This window comes from Babylonia areolata, chromosome 26 (assembly GCF_041734735.1).
Source record: "Babylonia areolata isolate BAREFJ2019XMU chromosome 26, ASM4173473v1, whole genome shotgun sequence".
NCBI classification, from domain to species: Eukaryota; Metazoa; Mollusca; class Gastropoda; order Neogastropoda; family Buccinidae; genus Babylonia; species Babylonia areolata.
The window spans coordinates 11,913,652-11,930,127 of record NC_134901.1 but is presented as its reverse complement, the minus strand read 5'-3'; the positions used below and the strand labels follow the sequence as shown (position 1 = coordinate 11,930,127).

Below are 16,476 nucleotides of genomic sequence, written 5' to 3'. Positions count from 1 at the left end.
TGTTTTTAGTTTCTGTATGATTAAGTTGGACAATATTGAGTATTTGTATGCAAGACATCACTGGGCCTGACTACAAGATAAAATTAATGCATTATTTTCTGAGGGTTTTTTTTTTTGTTTTGTTTTTTTAACCCCGGATAGTTTCTCAAGGCCTGATCAGTGCCTCGATTTTGCAAAGGTCAGGCAACTGCTCTTTTTTTTCCCCCTTTTTTTAAAAGCAGATGTGTAGCATAGCATATATGGATTTGTGCGCACACTATCACCTTTGAATTTGCTTCTTTCTTCTTTTTTTTTTTTAATGAGAACATTCTTTCACTATACAGATGGAATGATAAATATGGTGGGGTTCTGTTTGCTCGTTTGTTTTTCTTCATAAATATTTGAATAACTTCGTTCATGTGATAAATGTCTCTTACTGTGAGTGGATATATTTCCTGTGATAAAATATTAACATTCGTCCCTGCATTAAATTCTATTCTTTATAACATCATGTTTCTTTGAATCATATTGGAGAACAACAATGTAATGACTAAGTCTGTGTGTGGTTGGAATCACTGTGAAGACAGTGCAGAGTGTATGTGTGCGTGAATCTGTTTGTCGATCGATCACACCGACTGGTTTGATGTTGAAGACAAGGCAAGTGTGTCTGCATGCAAACTTGCGTGCACACACAATAGCCGAATGGTTAAAACGTTGGACTTTCAATCTGAGGGTCCCCAGTTCGAATCTCGGTGACGGTGCCTGGTGAGTAAAAGGTGGAGATTATTCCGATCTCCTAGGTCAACATATGTGCAGACCTGCTAGTGCCTGAACCCCTTTAATGTGTGTAAACTCACGCGAAAGATAAAATAGGCACGTTAAAGATCCTGTAATCCATGTCGCCGTTCGGTGGGTTATGGAGTCAAGAATATACCAAACATGCACATCCCCCAAAACAGTATATGGCTGCCTACATGGCAGGGTAAATAATCAAAACGGCTATACACGTAAAATGTTACATTTCAGTGTGTATGTGTACGCGCCTGAAATCTGATTGAATGACACAGGAAACAAATGATGAGCGCCCAGTGGCAACCATCAGCCAGCTCTACCCAGGTAGGCAGCCTGTTGTGCAAATGACCCCGTGTTTGTAAAGCCCTTAGAGCTTGGTCTTCAACCGAGGATAGGTGCTTTATAAGTATCCATATCTATCAAACAATCACACATGCGTACGCACACACAAGCTGGTATTTAAACTTGAAAATCGTACACTGAAAATTAATTTCAATAAAATATAAAAGGAGAGGCAAATGATTCTTGTACCTAAATATGAATGTTTCCTTGTCGTGTTTTGTCCTTGGAATTTTAAGTGCAAATGCTGATAAGCACAGTTTCCAGGTATTTTTTCTATTTGATCAAGTAATTGTTCTTTGAACCAACATTTTTCTCATCCTGCAAAACAATGCATTCCTCTTTAACCATCAGACTGTACCAACATCCCCTGTCCCCAATGAAAAGCATTCAACCATTGACTTGGTTGCTGTTCTTTTCCTTGTGTATTTTTGGCATCCATTTTCATGCACTCTCTCAAATCCTGTGCATTTCTGGTGACTTCTTTTGTACAAACACACATACACACTCTCTGCTCATTTTCTTATGCACAGAATCATTTACCAAATATTTATTTAACACACTAAGGACATTTCATTTCAGACGATCACTTCTGATAACCACCACATACTAGTGTAGCTGCTGGCACTCTCTGGCTCCCATCATTCTGGTCTGTTGCATGTTACCCTTTCCATTACTTTCTTGTGCATTACTGTACACGTCTTCCGTTCACTCCTGTGCTGTATGTACCCTGAATATAAATATGTGATATTTGCCTTGTTACATAGCGGTAGTGGTTTGAGGTTCTTGGTGCAGTCTGTCAACATGACAGACAGGAATGAATGGAAGACAATGTACTTGGATTCATCTGCCTCACACTTTAGCAATGGAAGTTTTAACGCAAACAGCAAAACCATACGTTCAAAAGTACAGGATTTTTTGGTTTGTTGTCCTCATTTTGTACAGTCGACTACTAAATGGTTACATATTTATTTGGTCTTCTTCACTTTCAATCTATGTCAATCAATGAAATCTATTCTGCCTGAGAAAATGTTTTCAATTACTACATGAAAAAAAAGGAGACAAAAACACAACATATATAGCAACTCCTTCTCTGAGAAGGTAATCAAGTAACCTTGTTTTAATACTCAATACAAACCGCAAAATTCTGTTCAAACATGACTACTGATGAAACTCCCATCACTTACAGCTGACATTGTGCAAATCTCATGACTGTATCTCAGAATTAACTGTGTTGGCTAGAAACACCACAAGCAAATGAGAGGAAAGAAAGAAGCAATTCAATTAATAAGACTTGTCTATCGTCCGTGCACCCAGTCAATTACCTAGCAAATATATTCATAACTCACTCACAAATTGAGCTAGCTTTTCACGGCTGTGAACTCTCAACACAAAACCAGTCATTAGCTTGGTCTTCCATAAAGTTCCACAGTAAAAATCCCCTATAATGTGCACTTTTGTCACCAAAACTTGTGTCCCTTGTTTCGCCCCAACACAGTAAATCCGAATGATTCAATACCTTTCTATTAAAAAGCTGCCAAGTCCTCAGCTCCAAGCGTCCATGGAGGCTGGACAAAGACATGACAGTTTATTTCCTACCCAGCACCCCTCCCCATTGTCCTTTTCCTTCCACCCTCAATCATCCCATCGTCTGACGAATGCTGGAAACTAGGCTGGACTATCTTCATTTCTTGAAAGCAATCTTTCGGCTCTTGAGGACGGTCCACTTGTGGCGCTTAAGGTAGTAGGAGACCGCCAGCAAAGTGGAGAAGATCATGATTGCCTGCGACAAAAACGTATGGCTTATTTCATATTTGCCGTGATTTCAAATTGTATTCTGACAAAGACGAAGAATAACAACCAACCATTATGCATATACTCAGCTGCACCATGGTCATAATGTACAAGTAACAAACACTTGCATATTTGTAAGTCAGGTGAAATAAATGTTAAAGAACACTTTTTAAGAGTTTACTGGACAGATATAAACTGTTCATGCATAATCTTTAAGTGCTGAAAATGTACCATGTTCAAGATTTTTTTTCCTTCTCTTCGGGGCACACCTAAAGGAGTCTTTTAGTAAAAACAAAGCAAAATAAACCCCCTTTTTTCTTTTTCATAAGGAAAAGTCAAAGATGTGAAATGTTAAAAACATGGACATGTGTAATGGGCTGTACTACGCATAAACTAAAATGCACATCATGATCTTCCACTGTACAAAACACAATATTAATCAAAATCAATCTACGCATAAACTAAAACGCACATAATGATTTTCCACTGTAAAACACAATATTAATCAAAATCAATACAGCCTTACCTCCAGTTAATGATCGAAGGTTAACACGTCAGATGTCCATGTTTTTAACAACATTTCACATCTTTGACATTTGCTTGAAAAAATAAAAATAAAATAATAAAAAGATCAATAGATTAAATAGATGAATAACAAAAAAGAGTGGTGGGAGGGAATCAGCTAAAATGCTAAATTACATTCATTATGACAATAAATAATCAAGTGATCAGACCTTCAATCCCATCTGTTTGCGGGTGTCATGTTCAGGTTCTGCAGCCCACCTCAGGAAAACACACACGTCCTTGGCACATTGACTGGCTGTGGCTGGTGTACCTGAAATCCACACATGTATCATAATGAGAATGACATACATCCCAAAGATTATAAACACAACCCAAAACAAAAACAAACAAACAATGCAGCAACACTTGAAAACAAAAATATCAAATCAACTCAACATTGTAACAAATCATACCCCAGGAAAAAAGCACACAGCAGCACAGCAAAACAAACATAAGAAAAACATAAACTCAACATTGTAACACATCAAATCATTCAGAATTAATAAAGGAAAGAAACACATGGTGATCCTGCAGACGAAACATAAGGAAAAGAAAAACACCACAGAAATGTAAGGAAAAAACAACTCAAAATCACAACAAATCACTATGAACAGTTTGTAAAGAGCTAATGTCCTCAGCACCTTGGTTTGAGAAGTACTGGCACAGCCATGTTGCCTAGCTTAGAGTTAATTAACTGGGTTACATAGATGAATGGGCAGAAAGGACAACCTTTTGTCATGACCAGAATACAAAATGTTTCACATGTTTAGTGAACATGGAAATCATTAAGTGGGAAAATTGAAAATAAAAAAAACAAATACACCTCATAATAAGGAAGTGTTTATGTAACCTTTTCCCTGCCCATGCTAAAGGACTTTTCACACATCATATTGCCTGTGAACTGAGAAATTATCCAATTTCTGGTAACAGTTCTTTCCCCATTCAATAGTTTTGGGATACAACTGTTCAGAATGCTTACTCATTATGGACTGCCTCCCTTTGTTGACAGAACTACCATGTGATATGCAGCATGAGCATTGACAATAACTTGTGATTTTTTCCACAAGCTGATTGTGAAATGAGTGTGTGTGTGTGTGTGTATCTGAGAAAGAGTCAGAGGCAGAAAGAGAAAGAGAGTAAGAGACAGATTACAATACTAAGAAGAGAGTCAGAGGCAGATTACAATACTGAGAAGAGAAAGAAAGTCAGAGGCAGATTACAATACTAAGAACAGAAAGAGAGTCAGAGGCAGATTACAATACTGAGAAGAGAAAGAGTCAGAGGATTACAATACCAAGAAGAGAAAGAAAGTCAGAGGCAGATTACAATACCAAGAAGAGAAAGAAAGTCAGAGGCAGATTACAATACCAAGAAGAGAAAGAAAGTCAGAGGCAGATTACAATACTAAGAACAGAAAGAAAGCCAGAGGCAGATTACAATACTAAGAACAGAAAGAAAGTCAGAGGCAGATTACAATACTGAGAAGAGAAAGAGAGTCAGAGGCAGATTACAATACTAAGAAGAGAAAGAAAGTCAGAGGCAGATTACAATACTAAGAAGAGAAAGAGACAGATTACAATACTGAGAAGAGAAAGAAAGTCAGAGGCAGATTACAATACTAAGAAGAGAAAGAAAGTCAGAGGCAGATTACAATACTAAGAAGAAAAAGAGGCAGATTACAATACTAAGAAGAGAAAGAGTCAGAGGCAGATTACAATACTAGGAAGAGAAAGAGACAGAGACAGATTACAATACAAAGAAGAGAGTCAGAGACAGGTTACAATACTAAGAAAGAGTCAGAGACAGATTACAATACTAAGAAGAGAAAGAGTGAGAGACAGATTACAATACTGAGATGAGAAAGAGTCAGAGACATTACAATACTAAGAAGAGAAAGAGTCAGAGACAGATTACAATACTAAGAAGAGAAAGAGAGTCAGAGACAGATTACAATACTAAGAAGAGGAAGTCAGAGGCAGATTACAATACTAAGAAGAGGAAGTCAGAGACAGATTACAATACTAAGAAGAGAAAGAGTCAGATACAGATTACAATACTAAGAAGAGGAAGTCAGAGGCAGATTACAATACTGAGAAGAGAAAGAGCCAGAGACAGATTACAATACTAATGAGAAAGAGTCAGAAGCAGATTACAATACAAAGAAGAGAAAGAGTCAGAAGTAGATGACAATACTAAGAAAACAATCAACAACTACTAATATAAAGAATTTTTTAAAAATCTAAGTAATATAACATTAAAACCTGAAAAAAAAAAAAAAAAAAAAAAAATTAACACACAACAGCCAGAAATTCCCACACCACCACCTGAACATTCACTGTCACTGATCCCGAAACCTGGTTTGGTAGTGGGGGACTCAGCACTGCTGAATGTCATCACCAACATTCTCAATGTATGGCAGTTGTGGGTGGGACAAGGGTCTTGGTTTCTGCAAAGCTCTTCCCGGAACATTCAGCTGTCACTCCACTCACCATCTTCATACTCAATGATCTCATTGTAGAGGGCCTGGGCCATGCCGATGGCTCCCCCTGGGAAGTAGGGGTTGTAGTGCAGCCCCTCCCTCAGGGACACCCCGGCCGGAGCATCACAGTAGCCTGTCAGCAGGGCAAACACGTAGTCCTGAACACAGAAAGAATGATAATGTAATTGTGTTAATTTAGTTTGTGTGTTCTCTAGTAGGCTCTGAGCGCCTTTTCTAAAACGAGTTACAGAATTACACACATGCACACACAGATTCTTATATCTCATAGACATACACAAACACACAAATATGCATGCAAGCACATGCACAAGAAGTACACAATGAGAACAATGGCTCATACTACAGGTATTAACACACTCCGCTGCCAGCATACATATGACAAGCCACTCTGTTTTGCTAATTTGGGGCGTTTTTTGGGGGGAGAGTGTGGGGTGGGGAAAGGAGGGTGAAGTGTTGGTTGGATGTTTTTCGCTAAAAATTTTATAACTATAGTACAAATTATGTTCATGTTCATTTCATAGTTTTATTCATCATTGCTGGATCACGTCTGAAGTTAGCTGTGAAATAAAGTTTTTCTAAACTGAAAAAACAAAAACAAAAAAAAACTTGCAACTGTGGCCACTGAAATGTATGAGCTGTCTATGTGGCTGCTGAAACCTGGAACAGCTGCCGTTGAGAAATTATTCACCTCCTACTGTCATAGAACACAGGTAAGTCAGTTCACAGAACAAATCCAGAATGATTCTAAAAATCAAAAAAGATAATAATAATAAAAATAGGAAGTTGTACTGACAAAAGAAAAACAATAAACAAACATGAGAAAAAAAGCATAAGAAAAAAAATTGACATTTTTTCCAAAATTTTCAATTAAAAAAAAAAAAAAAAAAAAAAAAAAAAAAAAAACCTGAAGAAGATATATGTACAATGTATAAACACAGACAGCTCCACCCACCTCTCCACCATGTCTGGCCTGAACGATGTAGCTCAGGTCCGGGGGGTAGGACCCACCGTTAGCAGCCCGGGCAGCCTCCTCATTGGGGTAAGGGTCAGGGAATTTGTCCGACAGCTTGCCTGGTCGCTTGAACATGTTGCCCTCCTCATCAGGGCCATCCTCCACCAGTATCTGAACACCAGACATCACACTTCAGCAATGTATGATAGCTTATAATGTTATCCCAAACATATTTATTAGGATGTCCAACTATGACCATCATAACAGCCAAGGAGGCCACTGCTAACCAGACTATCTGGGTTAGAATTTGATCATAGTGGACATTTTTTGCCCAAGTTACATCCCAGTTTTCTCGGCAAGAGGTCAACTAGCCCATATGGCTGCAGCACTAAGGGCCAGTGCAATTTTGCCTCCTAGTTTTAGAGTAATATACCTTCACGAAAGACTAAGCTTTAAATGAATTCCCTTTACAGTGGACAGACCAGTGGTTATACAGTTCTTACTTTACTGTTGGCTTAACTGTAAGCTTTTGTCAATCTCTGATAAATACTGAGTCAGTGAGTGCATAAACTTTTGTCAATCTTTGATATATGCCGAGTCAGTGAGTGTGTAAGCTTTTGTCAATCTCTGATATATGCCGAGTCAGTGAGTGTGTAAGCTTTTGTCAATCTCTGATATATGCTGAGTCAGTGAGTGCGTAAGCTTTTGTCAATCTCTGATAAATACTGAGTCAGTGAGTGCGTAAGCTTTTGTCAATCTCTGATAAATACTGAGTCAGTGAGTGCGTAAGCTTTTGTCAATCTCTGATAAATACTGAGTCAGTGAGTGCGTAAGCTTTTGTCAATCTCTGATATATGCCGAGTCAGTGAGTGTGTAAGCTTTTGTCAATCTCTGATATATGCTGAGTCAGCGAGTGCGGAAGCTTATGTTAATCTCTTACAGAAATTGTAAAAAATCATAGCTGAGTGATGAGCCATGACAGTTGAACAATGAACAAATCTAGGAAATATCCAGTGACCGTGTAAATGCTTGAATACAAACCGCAATATACCTGTTCAAATACAACTATCAATGAACCAAAATTGCCATTATCCACATTTGACACAGTTTGAATCACAAAACATTTTGTGTCCATCTATGAATCAGCTATACTGGTTCAACTGATCACAGAGGTACTGAACACAAAAAATCATACAAGGATAATCAAATTCAAATGTATGCACATCTAGGAAAAACACAATAATGATAACAATAATGTACATTTATATAGCGTCCTTTCTCTCCAAGAGCTGAGGGCACTTAACATGAAAGAAAAAGTTACAAATTACAAATTTACATGAATCATTTTTTACCACTCTTTCTCAAATGTGCATGTGTATACATTGCTTTCAAATTCAATAGATCTATCTCTTCGACAGACAGACAGAAAATACAAAAAAAAACTTAGCCATATGAAGAGCACAGGAACAAGAGTCATTATGGCTGCCAGAAAAAGAGGGCACTAGCCAGCGGGACAATGGGGAGGTTACCTACTTCTGGGAGGTTATTGGCCGTAGTTTCGTTTCCCCCGCATAGGCGGATAGTAGTTTGCACATGACAGGAATGTCAGACCCCTGCCGGAGTCTGCACTAGTTGGGTCACAGTTAAGTATGTGTAATTAAAAACAGATTTCCGTGCTTAGACAGAGTTGCACCCCTACAATCTGATACCTATCACAATTTGCCCACGGCGACAATTCTGTGCGCCTACCTGTAAAGTTATTTATTTGTTCATCTGTTTTCATGATCTCATCTTGCCAGGCCCAGTTCCACTATTTTTCACTCCTTTATCGATCTCTGCTGCAGAAGTCTTCTGTTCCTTTGTGAGTTTTCTCATTTTGTCGATGACTGAAGACTATCAATAAAATCAGCTATCTTTGCAAGTCGTGAAGCCTGTGAGTGGAAGTTGTATAATCGCAACCGAATACGGATAAGCTGAATGATGACAGAGGAGCTGCTGGACGCTTATACTCATCCACGTGAAAAAAAAGAAACTGGCAAACTGATTTCACTTTAATCTTATTTCCCTGGCAGTAAATGGATTAACACAAGGAAGTTTCAGAAGGTAACAGTCAGATAAAGAGCGAAGAGTTCTTGGTGAGTGTAAGCACTGATAAGGTCAGAAAGATAGGGAGGTTATGTGGAGTGGTAAGCAGAATAACACAGACATGCAACTTTGTATTTAATTCTCTCTTTAATGGGGAGCCAATGAAGAGTACCGAGGTGGGGAGAAATGTGATCAGTACATGGGACTCTGAGAGTCAGACAGGCATCACTGTTCTGAACTTTCTGAATTCACTGAAGAAGATAAAGTGGACAGCCAGTGAAAAGAGAATTACAGTACTCAGTCGATTCGTGACAGCACAAAAGCAAAAATTAAGAGTTTTTGCAGTTTCAACAGAAAGGTATTGACAGACAGAGTTAATCAGATAAGTTCACAATCGACTGTGCTTATTAGATTGAGTTCCTTGCTGATTTAGAATACTGAACTGTGGCATCACCAACCACAATCATGGGATTTATGTATCCAGAAAAAGACACTACCGCCTATATAAACAAAATCAGAGCAGTCAGTGCAATAAGCCTAAAAATGATGTGACAAGTTACTCTTACACTACAACAATGTTTTGTTTTTTTCTCTCTTGAACTAGTTGAAGGCATTAAAAAAAAAAAAACAACTTTCAAAATATACCTATACCTCCAAAAGCAATGTTATCAGTACCACAGCCAGGATAAGCTAATGGCATGATGTGTCAAAGTCAAACAAAACAATGGCCTAAAGGCTGAACATTAACTCACTCCGGACAAATAGTTTTCTCCCTTGCTTTCCCCTGCAGACCATCCATTAGTTAGGGTTAGGAAAAAATCACAAAAAATACAAAACACAAAGTAACTGAATGAAACTCCTTGTACTTGACCCACTGACCCCTCTTCAAACGTCGTGTGTACGCCCGCCCCCCTCCCTCTCTTCACAGCCCTCCGAAGCTGAGTCACTGTCAATACCTTTTTGCTTTCTTCACTGCAGATACTTTATTCAACGTCATCATCATCCTCGTCGATGTCGAAACCTTCAGTCTGAAGCATTTCAATCACTTCAGCAGCAGTAAAAAGCCACTGTTGTGATCTGGTTTGCTCCAAAAATTTCCACTTCTGTCGCCTGCGACACCATTTTTGATACGTATGCAAATTAGTTTGTCATGTGGGGTACTGAGCTCAACAGCTGGCCAGTGAGTGTATAGTCACGGAAACCTTACGAAGAAACTTTCCATTCGACCCTTGACACGTTCGCAATGTCCGGTGCAGCTGCAATTTTTATGCTACCCCATGAGGAAAACGTGGACAAATTTTTAATTGTCGAAACCGCTACAGCCTTCCGTCATCCGGAATGCTACCTTACGTCAGGAACACTATAGCGTTCCATCATCCAGAGTGAGTTAGTGATTAGAAACTGACCACACTCATTTAGATTTGAATAGAAGTTACAAGAAAAAATATCATAGAATATAATAGAGCTGCAGCTACAAATGGATTACCCAGATGTGCACACTGTTCTGTTATCGCATGTATCAACATCACCCACCATTTACTGTCAAAGATGACTTAGTGGCTTCAGATGGAATCCATTTCATCTCCCTTTCCTTTAGGTTCAGCATGTATCTTGGCAGAAGCAGGTTGTTAGCTTGACATTTTTTTTAGCAGCGGGTATGTTGCTTGTTGCAAATGCATTAGTTTTAAGCTTTTCAGGTTTTCTCTTTGGTGGCTGAGCATTCAAGTCTAGAGAGAGAGCTTGCGTTCTGTACTGTGTACCGTCCTTTCCACTGCGCAAATAAATAGGTCATATAATTTATTTCTCTTTTTTCCATCTTCACTCAAGATAGTCAGTCCTTTAAGAATGATCAGGTCCGAAACTGATTCCAGGTGAAATTTGGTTAGATAATAGATATCCTCTGTAAATGACCAAGTGTCTGCCAGACAGGACATCCCCACACACACACTTTGACATACACACACAAAGGTACATCTCCTTACATCTTCGGCTTCTTTCTTGGCCTCGGCCTCTTCCATGATGGCACCCACCAGGTTACGATAGCATAAGTAGTTCATGCTGTGGCATGCTGCGCACACCTGCTTGTACACCTGATAACCACGCCGTACACTGCACACACACACACATACACCAAACCATGTTAATGCACTTAGGCACATGTCATATTAAAATAATGGTCAAGTAATTCCCTAAAACGTTCATCCTTCTAGTCCAGATAAAAAATATTTAAAAGTTTTATTCTGGAACATATGGTATAAACAGTGACACTATACTCTACACATAAGAAGTAAAAATAACTACCAATCAGTCACACTGTACTGTACATATAACTTATAAGAAGAATAAACACAACATACTAATTTACTAAATCAAAATCACCATTTACTAACTTTCTGCCCTCAGCTAAAATATAACGCAACAGGAAAATAAATACTTTTGATAGAAAAAAAACTTATTTGATTGGGGAAAAAAACAAAACCAATAGAAAAATAATTGCAAAAAGAAAATAATACAGATCATACTCATACTCATAGCCATTTCAAACACATGCTTAAAACAAGCAGAAAAACAATCACAAAAAACGGAAACATCCAAGACAAATGCTGTTTCAAACACAAGATCAAATTAAACAAAACAAACAAACAAACAAAAATGCAATGCTTAAAACAAACAGAAAAAACCCACAAAACAATCAAATTCAAAATAACAGTTGTTAAACACAAACCTCAAGAGTCTCGTGTCCCTGTACACACTGTTCTAAAACGGTCTTTTCTTCTTCTTTTTTTTCCCCCATCTTAACCCCTTCACTGCTGGTACGTTTTACTATGGCCTATGTTGAGAAAATTTTCAGAAAAACAAGAAAAACACACCAATGATTTTAATTTGCTTATATTTCAAAAAGTACTGAAGATAAGTACATAAAAGTATATATCAAATGTAAGGAAAATGAACCAAGATTTTGTTTTTAATACTCACATGTTCAAATAATGAGTCAATCTGACAGAAAAATTCCATAAAATGCATTAATAAAAAAAAAATTGGGACTGTCATTCCATCATGTAGGTGCTACAATATCAACCAGGTTATCAACCTGTCTTTCTTGTGACTGGTGTGATCAACCACACACACTGTCAGGGCTGAGCAACAGTGTCCAGGTGCATAAGACTCCAACACAGTCCACACAAAGAATGAAAAGGGTGTACTCACCCAGGATCTATCACCAGTAAAAACGCTGTGTGTGGTACTTGCAGAAACAGTCTTCAAGACACAGTGCTGGTTTGCTGGGGCAGTATGGGCAGTAGAACCTCACATCCTTTTTTTGTCCTTTCTTCCAGCAGACTCTGCACCTCCTTTGTGGCCAGGCCTTCTGTGGGGTAGGTGGGATGAAGAGTTGTCCACACAAGACAAACAACATGGTCATCTTTAGCAGTGTCTTGGTCTTGGTCACCAAAAATCAGCGCACTAATTACATCCTTCTGAAGTCCAGGAGTGTACTGCTGCTGCCTGCTTTTTTGTAGAGGATGTGTGCATTCAGCATGGCAATTTGTAGAAAATACACACACAGCTATTTGTACCACTTCAGGGTTTTCCTTGTGGCATCATAGGGCTGCAGCTGTTGGTCATGGTGGACCATGGCACCCATGTTTTTGTTGTAATCCAGAATTGCTGGAGGCTTGTTTACTGCCCTTTGGTCTTGCTGCTGCTGGTCTTCAGCTGTAGGTTTGTGGCAAGCTGTCAACTCCAGATGGTCCAGGATGAACATCATGATCATCACCATGCTGCATGCCTGAAACACATTGCATAAAAGACTAAGTTTGTTGGGGTTTTTTGTTTGTTTTTTTTAAACATATAAAAAGATCATGAAATAGTACCATTTTATTTCTGTTGTTTTCAGAAGCTGAAATACAAACACACACACACCTATCCCACCCCAAACCCCCAAAACACACACACATTGAAACTGGTTCATGGTATGCCACACTCCCTTCATTCTCTCTTTCTCTTACAAAACAAAATGACAACACACACACACACTCACTTCTACAAGTGTTGCATTTACAAAGTAATTTAGGCATACAATTCTGTATATCATTCTCTGATTTCAGTTTTATAAACATCTCCTCCCCCCTTCCCCCACTCTCTCGCTCTCTCTCTCACACACACACAAAAACAACAACAATAACAACAACAAACCAATACACACTCAGGAACGAACACACAGAAAGCTCTGGGCGAGCGACACACGCTGTCATCAACAATGAGCCAGCCAGCAAGCCACGCCACCTTGGGCTGTGATGGTCACACACAGTAAACCACGTGACTGACTGACTCTCACTCACACACACTGATCAGTGACTGATGAAGCTACTTACCACAGCGAACACATTCAAAATACACACAATGCAGTCATATTCATTGTTACAACAAACAGAAAGCAAATAATAAACTGACAAACCTCGTAAACACCCACCTGCATCTTGAATCAGCTGAGCTTGTCTGTCTTCAGTTTCGTCAAGCAACTCCATCTCCCACCCCCCTCCACTGTCAAAATCAGCGTCTTCGACATCAACTTCATGCAGTTCTATCTCATTCAGTCTGTAATCTTCATCTCTACTGTTTGCATCCCGAAAGAATTCTTTCAATACAAGTGCAAGTGTTGGGGTTTGTCTGCATTCAGCCATGGCTTTGCAAACACAACTTGAGCTTCGTACAAACTTGCAAAACTTTCGCCATAAATGTGTCAATCCAATAAATAATTTTAGCTTATGGAACTCAGGAGATAAAGAGCGCTCAGGGGAGCTAATTTAATGGTTAGCAGACTGTATTTTCTGTAATGCGGGACTCGAAACATAGAACGTTGTAACATGAAATACGGCGCACGTCAATACAGCATTGGTGAGCGACATTTCATGATGTACGCCATACGTCAACAGTGCAGTCAAGAGATTAAAATTGCAATACCAATGCCTCTTTGTAAACTAGAGGAACACAGTGAAACTGGTGGTGGTGTATGCTGAAACGCTAACCTATGTGCCAACTTCAGTTTTTAATGCTCCATGTAGACGGACAGACGCCCCACCCACACACCCACAACAGATGCATAATATTTCAATGTTTTGGGCCGATTATTAGGTTGCCAAAATTTCTTTCAGTTTTACTGTGCTTTTTTTTTAAAATGTAAAAGTGTGAAACTATTTAAGTGTGTATGTGTGTCTGAGTGTTTGTGTGTGTGGCCGATGTGTGTGTGTATGTGTGCATGTGTATGCATGTGCATATGTGTGTCTATGTATGTGTAGAGGATCCAGGAAAGCACCGAAACGAATAAACATGTGTTAGCATTAGTCTGATTTTTTTTGTTTTGTTTAAGTTTAAAAACTGGTTTGGACTTCTGAAATGGTCCCTAGCTCTACTGTTAACTCACCTCGCAGCATCAAGGGCACTGAACATGCCATTGTGGCTCCAGGGCATCTTGGGAGCGTGCATCTCAATGCCCTCAGCCAGCACTGGTGTAGCCAGGGCAACTCCCACACCCACTGCCCCCACTGTGGCCGCACCCACCATGGCAACCACCTTCAGGGAACCCGGATGACAATTGTAAAATGATGATAAACATTATTTGACAAATTATGAACTGATGTCTCTTAAGTCTAGAAGACTATCCTATGCTGACAATAAGGGCTTGTTGGTAATAAATTTCTCAGAAACGAATACACCAATAACAACAGTCAAGTTTGGTTTATATCTTGCTGAGAATCAGATAAAAACAGATAAAAACAACAACAACAAAAAACACAAAAAAAACCCACACAAAAAAACAACAAAAAACCCCAAAAAACAAACAAAAACAAAACAAACAAAAAAAAACAAACCCATAACACAACATAAATCAATGTGATCAATCGTCACTGGAAAATCGTCAAACTGTCACAACTGACAAATACAGAATACACTTTTTCAGGCAGTGATTGTGAAGAACAGGGGACATGGGGAAAGTGCTGAATAAGATGGAGGATAAGCGCAATAGTTTTAATGAGTACAATGAGACAAAATTTCATTAGCTCAAATCATTAGTACAAAAAACATCAGTACTAATACTATAAACAAAAATAAAACAAAACAAAAAAAAAGTAAAAAACTAATATTTAATGTTTTTCACCTCTGTCAAATTATACAGCTTCTTTAGCTCATATTACTTGGTTAACTTCACACACACACACACACACACACACACACAGAGTGACATACCCATTTCTTGCCACTTTTGCCTTTGAAAGAGACGAAATTGGCCTGAAAAAAAAAACATTCAAATATCCAATATAATTCATTGTCATCACTATATTGTGGTAGGACAACAGAAATTCCTGGAATCTTATTGGTTACACTGAATGTCTGTAACACAGAACTCATTTGTTACTGATGTGATACTGACACTAGTGATAGGGCCAGTAATGTATTGCTTCCAGTTCCAGTATGATTAATGCTTGTCATGTATACATTTCCACACAGTTCCAGTAAAATGTAGACGATTCATAGTTTAATACATGTATACCCTTTTCATAAATGTTGCATATTGTACAGGTGAAACTATATGTTTGTGTGTATGTGTGTGTGTGTGCGTGTGTGTGTGCACATGCACACGTGCACACACACACACACACATTCTACAAATTAGTACAGTCTCATCATTTCTATGCATTTCTTTTACCTTCAGTATATGTGCATCATCTTGTCTACACCAAAAAAAACTATTAAAAAAAGCACAGTTCACAAACACTGGAATGTGATCTAACTGTTGCCTTCCAATGATATGCAGACTTCCAGTTCCACCAACTTGAGTTTTTACTTTTTCTCTTTTTAGTATATGAAAAAAAAGCCTGCCAAACAAACCTCCTGTATGATTTGCAATACACATCAACTGATCAAGACACAACTTTCATGCTGTGAAAGTGTGTTACTGTGTTGGTGTGTGTTAGACATTCATTTATTGTGAAAGTGGGTGAAGTATTGGAGTTTAAATTTTAATATCAATGTAGTGAATGAACTGCTTTGCGCAAGTTGACAGAGATATTAGATTCAAACAAACATTTACCAGCTGGAGTTTGATTACTCTAACAATTGTACACTTTGAGCTGGTGGCAGTACGTGACAAGCAGACAAAATCTGAAAAATCGCTGTTCTGCCTGTTGAGGTTCAAGGGCACCTCAAGTTACGTATCAGACGGTTTCGGCAGATGATATTTGGTGCTATTCATGCTTTCATGAATCACAATGGATGAAAAACTGTGTGAATGAGGAACATGAACTTAACAAACACAGGAGATAAATACCTTTGGGGAAAATGATCCCGATTTCGCCACTAAGAGCGCTTGTCTCGAAGTCCTTCCTAAGACAGAAGCCATGTTGTCGGTGTCACCACCCAATCAAAGGACCGTCTGTGGGTGAACAGAGTCTCACTGCTCTCTTCGTGCCTG

General features: G+C 38.7%; 1 protein-coding gene across 1 annotated transcript; it reads right to left on the bottom strand.

Annotated features, from left to right (window-relative positions):
• Window positions 1-1,645: 1,645 nt before the first annotated feature.
• LOC143300217 (cytochrome c1, heme protein, mitochondrial-like) lies at window positions 1,646-16,447 on the bottom strand. The gene is made up of 8 exons (XM_076613785.1): window positions 16,333-16,447; window positions 15,252-15,293; window positions 14,428-14,576; window positions 10,988-11,114; window positions 6,921-7,091; window positions 5,958-6,105; window positions 3,639-3,739; window positions 1,646-2,893 (listed from the first exon to the last, which is right to left on the bottom strand). The coding sequence occupies exons 1-8, from the start codon at window positions 16,402-16,404 to the stop codon at window positions 2,795-2,797; spliced, it is 909 nt and encodes a 302-aa protein (XP_076469900.1). The 5' UTR covers window positions 16,405-16,447; the 3' UTR covers window positions 1,646-2,794.
• Between the last annotated feature and the right edge of the window lie 29 nt (window positions 16,448-16,476).